At 42.3% G+C, this 19265-nt stretch overlaps 1 protein-coding gene across 9 annotated transcripts; it reads left to right on the top strand.

Moving 5' to 3' along the window:
• Window positions 1–7253: 7253 nt before the first annotated feature.
• On the top strand, window positions 7254–19265 carry KMT5A (lysine methyltransferase 5A). Of its 9 annotated transcripts, none has more exons than XR_012155001.2 (8): window positions 7254–7697; window positions 8310–8407; window positions 11228–11384; window positions 13517–13736; window positions 14544–14631; window positions 15075–15134; window positions 15723–15940; window positions 16108–16140. XR_012155001.2 is itself a non-coding variant. In XM_073312334.2 (8 exons), exons 1-8 carry the CDS (start codon window positions 7292–7294, stop codon window positions 17731–17733), a joined length of 1431 nt encoding a protein of 476 aa, XP_073168435.1. In that variant the 5' UTR covers window positions 7254–7291; the 3' UTR covers window positions 17734–19265. The 9 variants fall into 9 exon arrangements, 8 of the variants coding, with proteins under 8 accessions (XP_073168435.1, XP_073168439.1, XP_073168436.1 ...); XM_073312334.2 differs by lacking the exon at window positions 15723–15940 and adding an exon at window positions 17523–19265 and having other exon boundaries at window positions 16108–16298; XM_073312338.2 differs by having other exon boundaries at window positions 15875–15940; window positions 16108–16191.

Here is a 19265-nt window from a genome sequence, read left to right as displayed (position 1 = left end):
GGCTTGGTGCATTAAGTTTTCTCTACAGACAGCGACAAGCCTGATGCATAAAATAGTCTACATAAACTACAAAGAGCCCAGTATGCTTGAAAACTTTATGTGCTAACATGTCGTTTTATGACATCTTTATTTTAGTTTTCAGGGCTCCTTTTATTTAAAAAAAAGTAGGCACCACAAAGCTTTGTTACCTTACAGGTAAGATTGCTACAATGAATAATGATGTTTATCCAAATTATGAAACAAAAATATTGTAATTTAAACTTTGAACATTTAAGAAGGATGCAAGTTATTTATCTTTAATGTGAACTGAGGAGCCATAAAATATATTGTTAAAATCTTTATATAGGCATTGGTATAAAATGACTAAAAATATTCAGTGATGCTCGCTCCTTCATTATATGTAGGTATTCCATTTTTACACAATAGAAATGAGAATAAAAAGGATGAAAATGACTAGTTAGGGTAAATTGTATAAATATTAATCTTACACTTCACACATTTGATTAGCTACATTACTGATATGAAAAAAATCATTTTACCCATTCCAAAAATAACCTTAACTCTGACCACAAGACATACTTTTAAACTTTCAGCATAAACAGCACTTAATTTTATAGTTAAAGTTATCCATATATTAGTGTTATGTCTTATGTATTGCAGCTTGTTATAAAATTTATTAAGCTTCACATTTGAACAGAAAATATTATGTATGTGCAATATGACTGAGTTAACATTGCTTAACTTTTGCATATTGAAAATTGTATGTGATAAGGTAATGAAAGACTGAATATTAGTTTATATCATTAAGATTGCATGTTTGTCCCTGGCAGATGCAATATTAATAGTGTATTAATAAAGTTTCAAGCATTTGTTTTCCTAGGGAGTTTTATAAAAGTATCTCTAATGCTCAGCATCTTTGGAGATCAGGAACTCAGGAGCAGAGCTCCACAGGCCTGACACTCTATTTCTGCAGAGCTACAAATCTCTGCAGGCTGATGCTTAGGTCCTGCAGAGCACTTAAATTCTGCAGAGCCAGAGCATCTCTGTAGGGTATAAGTGGGGTGTAAATTAGATCAATCTAGTTACCATGCTTGAAGTAAGGCAGATCAGGCTTATCACTTAGGCCTCAAACATTTAGGGGGAAGGAAATCTGGCCAGAGGTGACAGGAATGTGTAAAATGCAGCTACCTAATGCCTGACTATTGCCTCTTAACCACTTTGAATAAAAGCATACTTAACTAGCTGTGCACAGTCTATGTGCACCATATGTAACATTAAGTGCACCTGTGTAAATGTAAAAATTTCTGCCATGAAATATAAAATGTTTTAATGCTGTTGTATAATTCCTGCATTCAAGCCCTGATTCAGAAAGATACATAGGCTCCTGTCAGTCTGCAAGGAGTAATGGATGTGCTTAACTTTATGCGCTGTGAGTAGACTGGAATGGAACTACTTGCCGTATGTAAAATTAAGCACATGCATAAGTCTTGGCAGGACTGGGTCCTTCATCATGTACCTAACTTTAAGATACTCCTGTGCTTAAGTATCTTGCTGAATTGGGCCACATTGGGTACTGGTATTTAAATGCCTAAATCCCATTGAAATCAATGGGAGTTAGGCACCCAAACACCTTTAAGGATTTGGGCCTGACACTTTTCATTTTCAGCAGCTGCTGTCCTGGATGCTGTCAACCATTTCCCACCCCCGTCCCCCAATATAGGAAATGTAATTAGTCATATCCTGCTATTATAATTAAAATGTTAACTAGTAATATATGGTCTTCTATCAAATCATTCTACATAACGTAACATCACACTGCCAGGCTTTTATTGGTCAGGCATTATTTTTTCCATCACTACATTTTTTTTTTATAAGTGAGTGAGTTATCTTTAGGGGTGAGACTGATGGATTGTTGAGTCAACACTTCATCTTGTAAGGAAATACTTGTGTAAAATTTATGAAAAGTGCTTATCTATAAATGTGATGCCTGCTAGATAAGTCAAAGAATACATAATAAGAACTAACACAATCAGTTGCAAATGTGTGAGTTGATTAGAAGGGAAAAATGTGTTTTAATTCAGCACTGCTAAAAGATCAGAACTTTAAAACACAAATCTATATTAAAAGCTTATTTTGTGCTGAAGAGTTTCACACTAAGTGCTTTCTTCCCTTTTTAAGCAAATCTAATGTTTTGCCTTAACTTTGCCCACATAAAATGTATTAATAGTCATCTGCAGTGTTTTTTTGTGGCTGCTATTACAAATACTAAAAGAGATTATGCTTAGGTGACTGGGTTTTGAAGCTGGCACTAGTAACAACCATGGTGCTCTCTATGGAGACTGAGTAAACGAACAACTCCCATGTGTGCTAAGTGCGCTGAATCATGGTGACTGGCTGCAACAGACAAACCGACTCCTTGGGGTTATAAACTCATGCATGATGAAATACAATTACCCCCATATTAGCCTTTTCATCTCTGTCTTTTCTCTTAGTTCTCATTAGGGAGCTAGTGTTTTTTGTCATTTAATAGTGGTGATAAAACATACCAAAAAAATTGTACCTACACTGTCCAGAGCAGCAGACTGTTTTAGATTACACTGTTTTCTTTGTTGTTCTGGAGATGATGGCTACTTAGTTTGTTTTTGCCCCCTAGTGGCTGCCCGTGGACCCACAATTTCAAATTCAAATTTTATTTTCACAGAAAACTTTTTAAAATGTCCAAGATTTGACTTTACAAGAAAAAAGTTAAATACAGACAAGCTAATGTGTTGATCTCATCACCAAAGCAACTTGAAACTTTAGGTATAGCAACCTCAAATTGGCTTAGGGAGAGATTAGTTAAAGGTGATCTGTAAAACTTTGTTTCTCTGAAGTGTAGAAAGAGGGCCTGCATTTTTAAGACTTTTTTTTCTTACTTGTTCTGTACATAGGAATCTGAACTATTGTCTTCCCTGTTTTTCCTGGAGAATCAATTGGAGGTCTCATTGAAGGGGAAGTGGGTGAAGGGAGATGAATTTTAACAAATACATTCACTTTCCTAAATGTTCATTAGGCATTGCAGTTAAATAGTTGTTAACAAAAGGAAGAGTTTTGAAGTCTGACTAAAATCCCTAGTGTGCCAGGCTAAACAGGAACTGAAATTCTAATGGTAAAAAATTATCAGGAAAAACCCCTTTTATAATTAAACAAACAACCAACCAACAAACAAAAAAAAGTTCAGGCCTTCTTTATACTGTACATCATAAAGAGGCACCAAAGTACACAGGCCCAATTTGCTTTTTCCAATGTAGGTCACCTTTAACCAAAAAAAAGAGTGCAAGGATACCCCCCTGCATGGATCCGAGTGTTGGATAGTGATTTTCCAACCCTAACCTTCACTTTCTGTTTGGAGGTTTGGCATGGGGGCGTTAATCTCATGGTATAAGCAGCAGCAGAACTGAGAGCAGCATCAAGAGCAGTCAGGCTCAGGCACTGTCCCAGCCTATGAAATGTCTACCTTATAGATTTTTGCATTGGTGTACTACACCAGCGCAACCCTCTTGTATAGATTCACTGCACCAGTGGAAAAAGAGAGCTTGCAACATTTGTGCAAAAATCCCTGAAGTAGACAAGCCTACAAATGTAAAAAGGGGTTTACGGTGTTTTCATGCAAATGTGTAGAATCCACCCTCTATGATGTTGCTCCGTTTGGCTGTCTGACATTCTATTACATTTTTTGTTACATATTTTGTAGGGTGTAAAATACTACTGATAATTTACTATTCTACTTGAAGGTCAGAACTGTGTCCCAGATAGTATAGTGGAACTGCAGGAGGTGCTTCAAAGCACTGTGATCTCTCTCCACTCAACTTACTCTTGTGTCTTTGTCCCATTGATTTGTTATAATTAGGTTTTCGATTTTGTTAAGTGTAGGTAAAAAAATGGGTGAAACGGTGCAGTAAAAATGGGGGGGGGGTAGGTTAAAATAGTTTTAACTATAGAGTTGTCCTTTGAGGGTTTTATGTAAAAGGCTGTACTTTTATGTGGGTTTTGATATTTCTCTGATGAGCACAATATAAAATCTATTTCTAATTCATATGAGATGACATACATTGTCAGTTGCATCTTCCGTGGATGTTCCATCATTTTGCTTTGTACAAAGTCTGTGCTAAAATTTAAACAATGTTTACATCAAGTGTCAGGAATGGCCATCTCAGCCTTAATTATGGCATCTAACATATATTAAATAGTATCTGCAGATGCACAAGCTAAAATGCCAAGGTAGTAGCAGTTTGAGAGCCATAATTTGAAGGTGGTTTATTTATATTAAAGAATCTTTCCTGTGTGTGTGTTAAATTTATGCTTGTAACAGCTGCAGGTTTAACACCTCTGGAAATTGCAGTTCTTTATTCACAGAACAGATACACTGCAGGGAACAGCAGTAAAACTTCCAACACGCTGTCCCAACATCAGCCCTGATTGTGAGTTTATTCTGAAGTTTCTCTGACTTAGCTTACCCACAACCCTACTACTAATATTTCACAAAATAAAAATCAGCTCTGTCTAAGATATACACAGAAAATTAGACCTTGAAAACTATGTTTCTATTTTGGGCTTTATTCTCAAAAGATTTAGAATATATTAACAAATCATTACCCTGTAAAACTGAAACCCTTGATGCAACCTTAACTATGGTCTTACTATCACTCCTCCATAATAGAAAGGCAACACAAACAAAATATAACCGCTGAGAAGCAGAGAGAAAGAAATTTGCTATTGTTGTGTTTAGTTGTAAAGCATCCGTGCTGATTCCATAACTCGTGGTGAAATATTAGCTTACATGGTAAGTGATTTCAGAAGTAGAGTGTGAGTTTGAATAGCAAAATCAGACCCAGAATCTGTAAAGAGCTCAGATACCCTGCTGATCCGCTTGGTATAAATGCTTAAATAGATAACGTTGGTCAACACTAAACCTTACCACTACCTATGGCTGACCTTACTTAGCTACCTTGGGGTAAAATATACAGAGCCTCATTTACAGTAGAATTTTACAACAAGATAACTAGATAACGCTGGTTGCTGTAAAACCCCACCATTTTGGGGCAGTGACGAGATAGACTTTGAGGAACTACCTCTAAAATGGAGAAGATAGTTCAGACTCCACTGCCCAATCACATCTTGACCTCTCTGCTAGGACTGCCAACAAGACTTGACATTGATGCCAGTTGTTGTGATGTTGACATGTGAAGTGGCTGGGTGACCAGTGGGAGCTAGATTTAGGCCACCAAACTCATTTTATATAGGCTACCAAACTGTCATTGTATAATAACTTCCATTCGTTATCAAAAGTAGTTGAATTTATACTAAAAACTTGGAGGTTAAAAGCTCAGTACTGTATGCCATTGACAGTCCCATGTGGCATCCAACCTCATTGTTTCTACAAGCTTCTTGGTGATATTTTTTTCTGACTTTGAGGTACAATGTAACCAGGGCCAGATTAATGCAGGGACTTTAGGGGCTGCAGCCCAGAGCCTCGGGCTGAGGGGGGCCCTGCAAAAATAAATCTATAATTATATACAGTTCAGTGGTCACCAACCTGTCGATTGCAGTGCACAGAGACATGCTGTTCCCCTCCCCCCAGGGGTGCGCAGAGATGTGCCAGCAGTCAGCCACTTCCGGGAGTGGCATGGGGCTATGGCAGGCAGGCAGCCTACCTGAGCCCTGCTGCACCGACAGCCAGGAGCCACCTGTGGTAAGCGCCTCCTGGCTGGAGCCTGCACCTCACTCCCCCTCCTGCACCCCAACCCTCTGCCCCAGGTCAGAATCCCCTCCTGCACCCAAACTCCCTCTCAGATCCCGCACCCCCTCGTACACCACAACTGCCTGTCCCAGGTCAGAATGCCCTCCTGCACCAAACTCCCTCCCAGAAAGAAACTAGTATAACAGCTGTTCTAAAGTCAGAAGTAGGCTATTTTGAATTAACTATATTTATATTCTATGTTTTAAGACTGAAATGTAATCACCGAACAGCTTTATGTTAATGAAAAGGCAAGTTTAGTATAGCTTTAATAGCCTCGATGCCATAATTGTGATCATTTTGTTTTAAATTAGGAATCCAGCCCTGAATGTAACCCTGCAACCATGATGTATGGGTTAGGGCAGGGGTGGCCAACCTATGGCTCCGAAGCCACATGCGGCTCTTCAGAAGTTAATATGCGGCTCCTTGTTTAGGCACCGACTCTGGGGCTGGAGCTACAGGCGCCAACTTTCCAATGTGCTGGGGGGTGCTCACTGCTCAACCCCTGGCTCTGCCACAGGGCCTGCCCCCACTCCACCCCTTCCCACCCCCTCCCTTGAGCCTGCCATGCCCTCACTCCTTCCCTCTCCCCCCAGAGCCTCCTGCATGCCACGCAACAGCTGATTAGGAGGTGTGGGGAGGCGCGGGGGGGCGGCGGCCCTGGGAGCAGGGTGGGGGGAGCTGATGGGGTGCTGCCACATATTACTGTGGCTCTTTGGCAATGTACATTGGTAAATTCTGCCTCCTTCTCAGGCTCAGGTTGGCCACCCCAGGTTTAGTGGATAGGGCTCCAGGCCTGTACTTCCTGGTGTTGGGAGGTACAATGCAGAAACTATAACCATGCTCTTTCAGTTCCTGGGAGCTGAATGCTTTGTTTAAAATGAAATGTGCAAGGTCTGTGTTCATCATATTTGTCAATTCACAGGCACTTTTTAAATGTCACACCCTCACATGTAATCCCATCCCAAAGTGCATACGTGCACATAGCCAAACCTCTTGGGACTGGCTCTAGTTAGCAGGATACACAGAGGTCAGCAGAAGAGTTTTGCGGTCTCAGGGGAGTAAGCGTTGTCTTTGCAGGGCTCCAAATATAATTTAGCTCAAGCAGGAAAAATTGCCGGTTGGATCTACTTTTCTTGAGCATGTTGGAGGCAGGAGGGATAGCTCAGTGGTTTGAGCATTGGCCTGCTAAATCCAGGGTTGTGAGTCCAACCCTTAAGGGGGCCATTTAGGGATCTGGGGCAAAAATTGGGGATTGGTCCTGCTTTTTGAGCAGGGGGTTGGACTAGATGACCTCCTGAGGTCCCTTCCAACCCTGATATTCTATAAGACTTGGTGGGAGGGAGATGCCGGGAAAGGAATAGTATGGAGCCAAAGATTTGGCCAGGTGGGGAGAGATTTGTGTATGTTGGGTATTCTGCACTGTTCCCTATAGAACTCGTATGTACAACCAACTTGAACCCCACACTAGGGGTACGTGAGGCTATTGTCAAGCGATCCAGAACTCTCACCCACATGGCGCAGCCTAGCAAAGGAGGGAGAACTTCTGGTCTGGCCTCCAATCACAGGCCCCTTGTTCTTCGCACTGGCCAATCAGCGACCAGGGGACGCACATTTAAACACCCTTACGTGGAGGCAGCTGCGCTGACTTGGATGGCCCACCGTGGAATAGGGGAAGGCGGGACGTTTGCCTGCCCACCAATCAAAGATCGGGGGTGGTGTGATAGGCACGTGGGAGCGCCACTCAGGCAGCGGAGAGCGGCTCAGTGTATCTCTTTGGAGCAGTTCGGCGACACTGAGAACCCTGAAGGTTCTCGGGGGGAGGGGAGGGTCTCCTGCTGCGACAGCTCTGAGCCGGGCTTGGCTCCGCTCTCGGAGCCATGGCTAAAGGTACCGGCCCTGACAGGTGCTGGGGGGGAGGGTAAGTTATGGAAGGGCCTGAGCGGGCGTGTGTAGGGGCTGGAGGCTGGGCGCCTATGGGGGCAGAGAGAAGGGGGCAGGGAGTGAGTGGGCTGGCGGAGGCACGTGGGGTGCGAGGGGCGCTGCGGCCTGGGTGGGTGTGAATGGAGCTGGGCTTCTTGAGGGGTGGGGGTACATAGAGGGTAGGTGTGACGTGGGGGCGGCGGTATGGGGCTATATGGGGGGCTGGGTCCCGGTCGGGGCGATTGAGGGGTGTATGTCTTACGGAGGGCGGCGTGAGTGGGTAGATTGGGGGTATATTGTGGGGGTCTAGGAGGCGTGTGTTGCGGGGCGGGGGGTGTGTGTGTCAGACACCTGCTCCCTCAGCCCAGGCTGGTTTGCTCTCTCTCCTGCTGCTCTGGGCTCCCCTGGGGGGCAGCGCGCCCTCGGCAGCGCAGGGGTGGAGGGGGGGGCTCGGCGGCGCTCCTCCCCCGTGCGGGGTGCGCGCTGGGCCGGCCTGTCCCTGCACCGAGCCCTTGAAACATGGCGCAGGTGGCGGCGGCTCCGGCCGCTGCCGGGGACTGAAGCGGCTCCGGGCATGGCTCTGACGCCCCCACCCCCTGCTCTCCCCTAGGCAAGACCATGCCCAAGCCCCGGGAAGGCAAAGCGGAGGCGGCGACGGCTCCGGAGAGCACCGAGAGGAGGGGGCCCGGCCGCCCCAGGATGAACGGGGTAAGCGCCGTGCCCGCCCCACACCGGGGCGCCGGGGTCTGGGCCCTGGCCGGCAAGGTTATTTCCTGCCACTCCCGAGCCCGGGCTGCTGAGGGGCGGCTGGAGCGGGCCCGGGGAAGCGCGGACGGGGGAGGAAGGCGAACGCCCCGGCTGCTCCCGGGGCAGGGCGAGGCTCCAGGAGCGCGGGGAGGAGGAGTCGGGGTGTGGGGAAAGGGCCGCCCCTTGCAGCCAGCCTGGGCCCGTCGCCGCGCTCCCCGCGGCCAACCCCGGCTAAGGGGCGCCCGGAGCTGCTCTCCGCCCAGGCAGACGTGGCCATGCAGCTGCCCCGCGGGGCGCTCCACGGGCCTGGCCCCGCCGCTGCTTCCCCCCGGGAGGAACTCGCCGCACTGAAGTCAATGGGTCTGCTCACGTGAGTAAAGTTACGCGTGTAAGTGCTGGCAGGACGACGTTACTGCAGCAGCCTTGCAAGCCCTAGGCAGGATCAGAGCTTCACTGGAGCCCCAGTCTCGCAAGCTGATCCCCATTCATTGCGGCTTTAGCTGGTCCTAAGGATCTGTCTGTGGGAGTCAGGTGGCAGCAGAAGGGCTTATGGTAGCTGTGTGAACACATACAATGACTGTCCCCTTCCCTGCCTGGAAGAATTTGCAGTCTTAAAGCCTGGGTCTTCCAAATACTTTTAGCATGTCATTAGTTGCACTGAAGTTAGCGAATCCGTAAGTGCCCACAAAATTGTGACCTAAATGCTACAGAAAGAAGAAGAAAAATATTTATAGACTTGTGAAGGGGGTTGACTTCTGGGGGGGGACACAGTACCCTACGGTTATAACAATAAGCAGTTTATCAGTTTTTAAGCTTAAAACATATGTATGTTCCACAATAGGCTCCCTTTAATTTTCAGTGCTTTTGCACCTATATGTTGGAATATGTGGTACATTTCATGCTTTAGTGTAAGGTTCCTTTTTTAGTGAAAATATATATTTTTTTATTTGTTACATCTTAAAATCAGTTTTTTGTGTAGGAAATATAGCCAAGGCAATCTTGGTTCTGGCTAAATTACTTCAACACATCATGACACCATGGGGTTGAACAATCACATTCGCTAGATAGACACCTAGGAGTTAAACTGGGAGAAGGGGGAGAAGGTGGTTGTACTCTTCTAAGCTCCCAACATAAGCCCTTCCCACACAAGTACAGAAGCTGGGACTGGATGATGGGGGTGGATCACTCGATAAATAACCCTGTTCTGTTCACTTTCTCTGAAGCGTCTGGCACTGGCCAGTGTTGGAAGACAGGATACTGGGCTAGTCAGACCATTGGTCTGACACAGTATGGCCATTCTTGTGCTCTTACATCACAGGAAAGAGGCACCACTCATGGTAGATTGTGCATGTTCTCTAAATATGTCCATGGGCTCCTGGAGCTTGGCTGACTCTAAATATGCCTGTGAGATCCTTAATGGGGCTAAGTGCTCTTCTGGGCTCTGCTGTGTTCCTGAGCTCATTCTTGATTGAGCAGATGGAGGAAAATTTAATAGATGTTCTCTCCCAAACACCATCTATTCATGATGCCAAAATGAGTGCGCAGATCTGTGATTTCCCCCCCCCCTTCATTGCTCATATAAACAATGATGACACTTAAATGTCATCACTCAGCATCTGAGTTCACACCTCCTGAGATGTGTGGGTAAATTCACACCTCTCAGAGCTATTGTTCCAGACCCAGACAAATCTTCCCTGCATTGGTTATGCTTGGCTCACATTTTTCAGATTAGGTTTTTTTATAATCCTAACAAGCAGAGACTTTAAAATTAAAAGCTAAGATTCTGAGCCACAACGCTTGAGATAAGTACTGTTATGTCATACTACAATATACCTGCCCAATCTGAATACTGTAGATACTATCTTTGAGGGACAGTAATTTCACATGAGGCAGTGTGTCATGGAGAACAAACTTCAGAGTCCAACTTCATTCATCAGATTCTACATTATCAGAGTACAGTTAGCATCATTCAGTACCTACCTCATAAGTAGCAGATTCTGGAGTGCTTTCTAACCTGTTCATACAATGCACTAGAAACAATGCTGATTAATTTTAAAATTGGTTAGACAGTTCTTTCTGATGTCATTGGTACCTCTGCATACTATAGGTATTGATGTGTGTTCTAGAGTTGATTTTTGGAACGGGGGTGGGAAGAGAAACTGCAAAGAATTACCAAAACTGAGTTTATAAAAAAACTAGCCTTAGATCAATTTTGTTGCTTGTTTTTCTTAATGCAATTTCAGGAGGAATATCCGCTCCCTAAATAATGGAATATACTTGTCTCTGGTCTGTAGTACTGTAGAGAAAAATTATCAAAAATTAAATATTCTATTAAAAATAAGAAGCATTTGAGAGAGCACCTTAAGTATACGTAGGTCCATGGAAAAAAATATTGGCACCAAATGCTGCTCTCAGAGACCAGGATTGCACCTTGTCTTTAAGTCATTAGGAGCTATGTACGCATTCAAGAAAAGCATTTAGGCCTGTATTCTAACACTTAATTCAACTAACCTGATGCATTTAGTTTGTTTTTGAGGAAGTGTCTCTGTGCTGAGAATTTGCATGGTAAGTTTTGTTCAAGCTATTACCAGCCAGAGAGATACGGTTTTGAACATAGATGGTTTTATAGACAGATGGATATAGATGCATCCTCTGCTATTAGCAAAATATGCTGCAGTAATGTAGGTGTTGGCCTATGTAGCATGATCCAGATACCAACTGGAGACTTGAGATTAATGAGATTTCTTTGATGTAATGAGCTTTATTGGCTCTCTGTTTTAGGAGAACGTATTTCTTGGCCAGTCCAAAATCTACACCTACCTAAGTCCTAACAAATCTCCTGGGGCTCGTCCGCCCCTTCAAGAGGAAAACTCAGTCATGCATCATGAGGTGAAATGTCAAGGCAAAACACTAAATGAAACATGCAAAAGAGGAGACGGTAAGATTGACCTTACAACAGCTTGCCAATGGGTTAGAAAACATGCCTTGTCTGGCCCTGTGACTTTTTCCTCAACCTTTCAAATTGGGTACAACTTAAGATCCCTTTTGTATAGACCCCCTGCCTTCCCAGCAAATAGTTAGAATATATGGAATTTCAACTCTCTTGCTAATACTGATCTCTTTACCAATTTCACTTAAATTAAATGATGTAGCTGCTTGGTTAAAATTTCCCTCTTGTTTTGTCTCTTGGCTTATTTTCTTTTCCTGGTGTAGGACTTAAATAGTTAATTCTCAATATTCCCTAAATTGCCTGCATCCCCCATTTGTATTTAATCTCTGTGGGTCACTTTGCAGTTTGGCTTGTCCTCCTTTCCATGTTTATTACCCAGAGTTGGTTTTCTCCACAAATTGGATTACTGTTGAATTAATGCCAAGGAAACACCAAGCCAAGAAAGGTTTGAAGCAGCCATGTAGTGTGAAGAGAGGTGCCAGTATTTAAGTTTAGTGTCTGTATAGATAGCTACGGGTGCGGTAGGGGAAACAATCTTTTGAAAACTGATTCTTGGGCTCGACCACCAGTGCTTGAAAACTGGTAGCTGCTTTTTCATTGTGACAGAAGTAGCTCTGGACACCAAAAGGGAATGTTTCATAGATAGTTTGAGAGTCATTGATCTGTTAAACCTTCGGCTCTCAACAATTTTAGCACTTCTTATTAAAAACATTTTTACTTAGTTAACCAGGATACAAATCTTATCTGAAAATTTGTATGTACAAGACACTGGGTTGCATGCAGTTAACATCTCCTCTTCCTGTGTTCATGGAATTAGTCTGACCCTAACTAGTTTTACTGCTGCTTGTTTATTACAAGGATTTCTTAAGCACCAGTTGCTGTGGAACCTGGGTGCCATTTTAAAAAAAAACCGTTCACATTTCCATTAAACAGAAAAAAATGGCTTCAGCCTTAAGCCACATCAACCTAGCTGCAAACCCAGCAACAAAGAAAAAGCCAATAAAATAAAAGCGTGTCCTTTTGTAAAAGTGGCTTGGATGGGCCAATAGAAAATGTTTCAGAAATAAAGAACCTTCCCCCATCCAAAGTGAGGGCACTGAGGATAGATGGTAAGAGTACTTGGATTTCAATTTGACAGTGACTGGGGGGGTTGGGGGGGGGGTCCTGTTCCAATCTTTATTGAAATCAGAGGAAAGACTTGCATTGATGTAAGTGGTGACTGCATGAGGCCCCCTAGAGGTTTCTGATAAAGACTCCAATTCAGCAAAGTACTGAAGTCTGTACTCAACTTTAAGCATGTGAGTAATCTCATCCCTATTCAGCAAGGCTCTTAAAACTAATTTAAAATTAAGCACATGTTTTGCTGAATCTAGGCCATAATGAGGTCAGTGTAGGCCAGGTGAAGGTCTAGAATGTTGTATCTGTTTTTTTTTTTTTTTTTTTTTTGAGCCATTTACCTTGAATCTACCAGGAATCCTAGAGACTATCACCCACATTCTGAGTCTGCATTTACTGATTGTACCAGCAGCAGCATGTACATTTGTTACAATGTGTATAATAAGAACAGCAATTTTGATTCCTCTTCTGTTTCTATTGCGTGTTTTTTGATGGCATTGGCCTCTTGATACCAATAGCTGCTGCCACAAAGTATGGAACTACAGTACCCCAGCAGACTCCTGTAGTCACTCTTTCCTGGCAGAATATTCATCTAGGTGTCATGCTAGTTTTAGAGTTCAATATGGCAAACTTGCTGGCTTGGACAATTGTGCAATTGTTACAGAACTCCCTTTGTAGTGTCTGCGATGTTGAGACTTCGGAAATTCTTTGTCTGGCTAACATCTTTAACTAGACAAAATGCTTGGGTTCAGATCCTTTCCTCCACCCTTTAGAACTTGTAGGAATTAGACTCATGATGCATAACAGATAACTTGGTCCTTATGACTACTTATTTTGCTGTGTAACAGAAGAAATACAATATGTTTCCCCTTCCCTCCCCGTAACTTTTTTACAGATAAAATACAGGTTAGAAATCTTTAAGAGTTTAGGGCGCTTTGTGATGTAGAAGAAAGGAAAGCTAGAAGACACCTTATGTTAGTCTGTCCTACATTTTCCATCCACAGGGAAAAAAAGGACTGTTAATACAATAGAAGGTGCTATAAAACCAGAAGATCAGAATGATAAAGAAAGTGGGTGTAATTCTTCAGCGTCTCTTCCTAATCAAAAACAAGAAGCCGCAGAAACACAGAAAAGCATGCCTCTGCCTTCTGATTCTACTGATGCAGCAAATGCAAAGCAAGCTCAGAAGAAGGTGGTAAAAGCAAAACCTGGACCAAGGAGAAAGTAGGTGACGTGGGAGCAAAGGCAGCCATATGCCATATTTTGGAATTTTTTAAGCAAATGAGCCAGACATATTTTCTGCTATAGAGGCTTAGAGATTTTCTTCTGAAACCTACCCTAAAGAACAACTTGATGTAAATTCTGTACTGTGATGTAAGCACTGATATGTGCCTTGCAAAGGATTTTTTTCTTGAACCTACTGCTTTCTAGCTTGTGTATAAATTGGTGAGCATTTCCACTAATCTTAACTAATGGGAACTAACAAAAGTGGTTAAGACCTCATTTTTGAGGGGGGCAAAACAAGAAGTTCTTTGGCCAGACCCAGGATATTGCCTTTATAGCTAGTGGTCTGATGGCTGAGCTGGTATCTAAGCTCACTTTTGCATGAGTAGCATAAGCCAAGGTTTCACCGTGTGATGGATGCTTCCATCTCCCACTGCAGCCAACCATGGAGCAGCTTTAATGATGGAAATTCTAGAGCATCTTAGGTTGAGACACACACAGTATAATATAATAGTATATTATAATAGTAATTTGAGCTAATTCTCTACACTTCTAGAAATACCTGCTTTTTTTCCTCATCTCAAGAGTTTGAGCTGAAGTACTGGTAATGAGGCCAGGTGGGGAAGTATGGAGGTGTACAAGGTGTTGTATCAGAATGAAGGGTGCAGATTAAAAAAAAAATCTTTAGTTCTGACCAGCCATCTCTCAAATCACTGTCTTGGAAGGAAAAGCTTCTTGACCTTTTTGGGTTAGGACAGTGAGGCCAGAAAAGCTGAAGTATTTATGTATCTTTTCCTTATCCCTCAGAGCGCAAGGAAAAACATCACAGAATCGAAAAGTGACAGACTATTACCCTGTTAGAAGAAGTTCCCGGAAGAGCAAAACTGAATTGCAGGTAGTGCTTTTTGTATAACCCATCGAATCCTGGCAGTTTTCCATACTGCTAGTCAAATGAAAACTTTGTAGGATGAATGCAGGTACTTGTAATCTCCAAAGTACTATCTAGGATAGATCTCAGGTAAAGAGCAAACAACAAATGCACAGTATAACTATGTAAAGTAACACTTCTTCATAAACAGCAAAACCTAAATTTGGATTTCTTTATGATGCCTTCCAGCTGCTCATATAGGAAAAACTGCACATTCCTGGAGTGCAATTTGAAATTTTCTTTGCAATGTTGTAATATTTCTGACAAAACTGACATGCTTGAACTCTAAATAGAGCAGCACAGAGTGCTTAGAAAAGTGAGATTACCGGATAAACACCTTCCTAAAACACTTAGCTTAAAAAACCCTGCAGAAATCCTAGTAGCAATACTATGGGTTTTTCTTTTTGCAGACTGAGGAAAAGAGGAGAATAGATGAATTAATTGAAAGTGGGAAAGAAGAAGGAATGAAGGTAACTGCAACACCAGCTTAAATAGCATGACGCGGTATCTGTATGGTAAAAGTTTATTGGTATGTCACTGAACAGCATACGTAGGCTTTTCCATGTGGCATTGAATGGGAGTGTCCTGATAGGAGAGCCACTATCCGTTTATTAGCTAGTATCACAATTACTGAAGTTAAGTCTACTCACTGCTTGCGGGGTCTTGTTGCTGTTTTTCCCTTTCAGAAGTAAGAGTGTACTTCTTGTCCCTGCTAAACTGGTGTGTGTGGGGGAAACTAAAACTTAATTTCTAGACTTCATATTATCTGATCAGAACTCCTGAGGCTGCTCAGTCTTTAATGTTTGAAAAAATCATTTAGGGTATTTGAAAGGCTACATCGAAAAGTGATGTGTTCGAATTAATAAGGAAACTTCTGTGCTAGTAGCAGAAAAACTTCCCTTGTTTGTGTTAGGCAGTGGAATAGTGATCCAATGAAGTGATGGATTAGATAATAAAATAGAGAATATGTTGTAGGGAACAAGACTGTATTGGCTCTGGACTAGACTAGCTTCCATGATAGACCTTTCTGCATCTCTAACTGTTATTTTGTGTTGCAGCCAAATTGGACACTGAGGGTATCTCCTAGTCTGCAATGGAAAGACTAACTCCACCCCCACTGCTCAAAGAAAACAAATAATTGCTATAAAAAGAGGACTAATCCCACTTTTCTGCATTTACTGTCCGGTTGACATTGGTCTTTTTTATCTAGGAAACAGTCTATCTAAATATCTGGTGATCTGCATCCCTAAGTTCATCCCATGTATCTCCCCTAAAGGTGTGCAATATGTTGCCATATCTTGCTATCTAAAATACTTGTTCATATGTGCCACACTCTAATATTGGTGCTAACGTCTCAACGACAAATCCTTGTAGGTTCCCTTTCCCCCAGATAGGTAGGAAATAGATTTACTTTGCTAACTGAGCTCCTTTTCTCCTTGACAGATTGATTTCATTGATGGTAAAGGGAGAGGGGTAATTGCTACCAGACACTTCAGTCGAGGAGAATTTGTGGTAGAATATCATGGGGATCTCATAGAGATCATGGATGCTAAAAAGCGAGAAGCTGTGTATGCCCAAGATCCATCCACAGGCTGCTATATGTACTATTTTCAGTATTTAAGCAAAATGTACTGGTAAGCTTTTGATTGTGTTTTTTTAAAGTTCTTTTTATATAAGGAATATAATAATGGAATAAGTGGATGAAGCTTTGAAGGTGCCAGATCTTTCAGTTTTCCTGCAAAGTGTAAAAGTTCCAAGCTCAAGATTTACCTTGAGATATTTGCTTTTTATTTGAATACATTTTTTCACTCCTATTGCTTAAACATTCAAAACTACATGCTGGGCATCATCTCTTCTGGTTATAATGAGTGAAATTGGAATTAAGAGACCATATGTTTTAGTGGATAGATCTGGGATTTGAGGTTCATAGACCAGCAGCAGAGCTAAGAATCTGGCTTTCTGACTAGCTTTATTTACCTCTATATGTTAACCTTCCTCACCAGGCTGGATTTTTGCTTGTAAAAACAGGTCAAGAATTGAAGAGAGTAGTAATATACCATGATTTACTTAAAATTGCTGCAGCTGATTAAATCAGTAACTAGGATCTATTAAATATTGGAATTTAAGTAGTCTTGTAACAGTCCTCATATTTAATATGTTTGACAATTCTAGATTGTAACAGTCTGACTTCTACTATGCTGTCCCAGTGACACCTAAGTTGAGATGCTATAGTGATAGGCACTATACATCTTCAGGTAGATGCTGTGGCATAGCAACGTGTGGACCAACTTTGGGAATATTCCCAGGTCAGTGGAGACTGAGCATGTGTTGGACACTTAAGTGTATCCAGTCTTAAAGGAGCAGGGGTCTTTATTGGTAGCTGTGCATCCTTTTCCTGGCTGGCACAATACATACCTTCCACCTTATCTTCTGAGGAAGCTGTGTAAGACTGCAGGCCCTTCTGGGTGGTTGCTTGATGGCTGCTAATGGGGAGGAAGCAACATCTAGAGAAGAAAGGGCTCCACAAAAAGCTCAGTAAATGACTCTAAGATGTCAGTTCTAGAAGAAATCCATGGTTGAGTTGAAAGACGTAAAGTTGTGATGAACGTATGCCATGGGGGGTTGACTTGTGGTAATTAGATTTGCAAGAGCAGTTTGGCTAAGCTTGTTCTGCCTATCAGGGCAGTAGTGGCATCAGGATCTTTAGTATTTTTTTTTTCTGTTTTCAAGCCTTGTGCTGACTGCACACAATTTCTTTCATTTCTTGATTTTCAGTGCAGATTTAACCTCTTCTAGTAGTGAGTGTGACTTTTGTGTGTGCTGTGCAGAAATCTTACAATCTGTGTTTGTTCTTTCAGTGTCGATGCTACAAAAGAGACTAATCGTCTGGGAAGGCTGATTAATCACAGCAAATGTGGCAATTGTCAAACAAAGCTTCATGATATTGACGGCGTACCTCATCTCATACTGATAGCCTCGCGAGACATTAAAGTGGGTGAAGAACTATTGTATGATTATGGAGACAGGAGCAAAGCTTCCATTGAAGCTCATCCATGGCTGAAACACTAATCCATCCTTCTTCGGACTGAGCACCGTTGAAGAGAGTTGGTGGTTTTTTTTTTTTATAAAAACACGGCTATCTTAATGGATTGCTTCTGGTGTTTTAAAATTGTTTAAACACCTTTTGTGCTGTAGTATTTAAATATCTGTTACAGGTTTCCAGACAGGCTTGAACAGATGGTCGCAGATTACTGAAACTTTTTTATTGTTCAGTTTTGTACATTTTTGCAAATAGATTGATCAGTGCTTCCTGAGCATGCAGTCAAAGACTTATGCATATTTTATAAGGGGGGAGGGAAGAAATCAAATCTGAATCTCTTGGGTTGTGCTCCTGCTTTTGCAATGAAATTTCATATCCTGTTTTAAAGGGGGAGATATCAACTCTTTAGCTTGAAAGTGACAGATGTGTCATATGTTCTAACTCTCAAGTCATGATTCGACTACTTGTCAGCCTTTTTAAACCTAGTACTGACTGACCAAGGACCTTTTCATGAATGAAGCATTGCTAGTATCATTAACTAGTCTGTGCTAGGAGTCGTTTTTCCAGCGCAATGCCCCTTGTTGGCAACAAAAGCACCAAAATACACTGTAATAATGGGATTGAATGATCAATCTGGCTGTCTTCTTCAGAGAGACATAACTCCAATCCAAATGGAGCTGGATTTTTATGAATTGGGTTGGTGCTTATTAGAAATGTGAAGATAAAACGTGCAAGTCATCAAAATGAGGAATTGCTTTTTGGGCGTTACTCTGTTTTCTAAAGTTTGAGATCGTACCTTTTTTATAGGTAGTGGCTGATTTGTGGGAGTTTTGTTAGATGGCTTTTTAGAAAACAAAACAAAAAAGGCCCCTCTCTACAAATTGGCCACATCAGAAACAGAATTATTTATTTTACTGTGAATGCTGGAAGTGGATTAGAGTGTTTCCAAAATTAGGAGTCTTGTCTTCATGTGCATCTTCAATTTTGCTTTTGGAGTTATGCAAATGCATTGAAGAGAGTAGATTCCTTGGGGTCTGATCCTGTAAGCTGTCATGCACTGTCTGGTCCCATTGACTTCAGTGGGAGTTGAGGGTGCTTAGCACCTTGCAGAAGATGCTCAGTACATCACAGGTTCAGGCTCGTTATTGGGGGAACCAAATCCATGGTATGGGAAGGCTATACAATGGAGATCCAGACAGTGAATATGAACTCTTATCAATTGAAATGTTTGCCAAGGCATGCTTGGCATGTGTGTAGCTGAAAGATGGCCTTAGGCCACCAGCCACGCTTGTTGATGGGAAATGTGTCAGCAAGAGGTCTGTGGCTTTATTAATGTCCTCTGCTCCTCCATGTTCTCAAAGCTGCTCCTCCTGGGCATACCACCCCAGGCAGTCGTGTTCACTTGTGTGATAGCCAGGGTAATACAGTCCAACCTACGTGTTTCAGCAGCAAGAGAGCTGGTTTAGTGATGTATTTTAAAAACAAAAACTTGAAGAAAATGTGTCTGTAAAATAAAAAAAATATATTTATTAACAATGAATTGGCTGTTATGCCTGCCTCT

The sequence above is a fragment of the Lepidochelys kempii genome, chromosome 15 (genome assembly GCF_965140285.1).
Source record: "Lepidochelys kempii isolate rLepKem1 chromosome 15, rLepKem1.hap1, whole genome shotgun sequence".
Classification (NCBI taxonomy): Eukaryota; Metazoa; Chordata; order Testudines; family Cheloniidae; genus Lepidochelys; species Lepidochelys kempii.
Note: the sequence above shows the minus strand (reverse complement) of the source record. Positions and strands in the feature narration are given on the sequence as shown.

Coding starts and splice junctions, on each gene's coding strand:
- KMT5A (XM_073312334.2), top strand. CDS start 7,292: ATGGCGCAGCCTAGCAAAGGAGGGAGAACTTCTGGTCTGGCCTCCAAT. Junction 14,632..15,074: donor AGAGCAAAACTGAATTGCAG/GTAGTGCTTTTT, acceptor TTCTTTTTGCAG/ACTGAGGAAAAGAGGAGAAT. Junction 16,299..17,522: donor TATTTAAGCAAAATGTACTG/GTAAGCTTTTGA, acceptor TTGTTCTTTCAG/TGTCGATGCTACAAAAGAGA.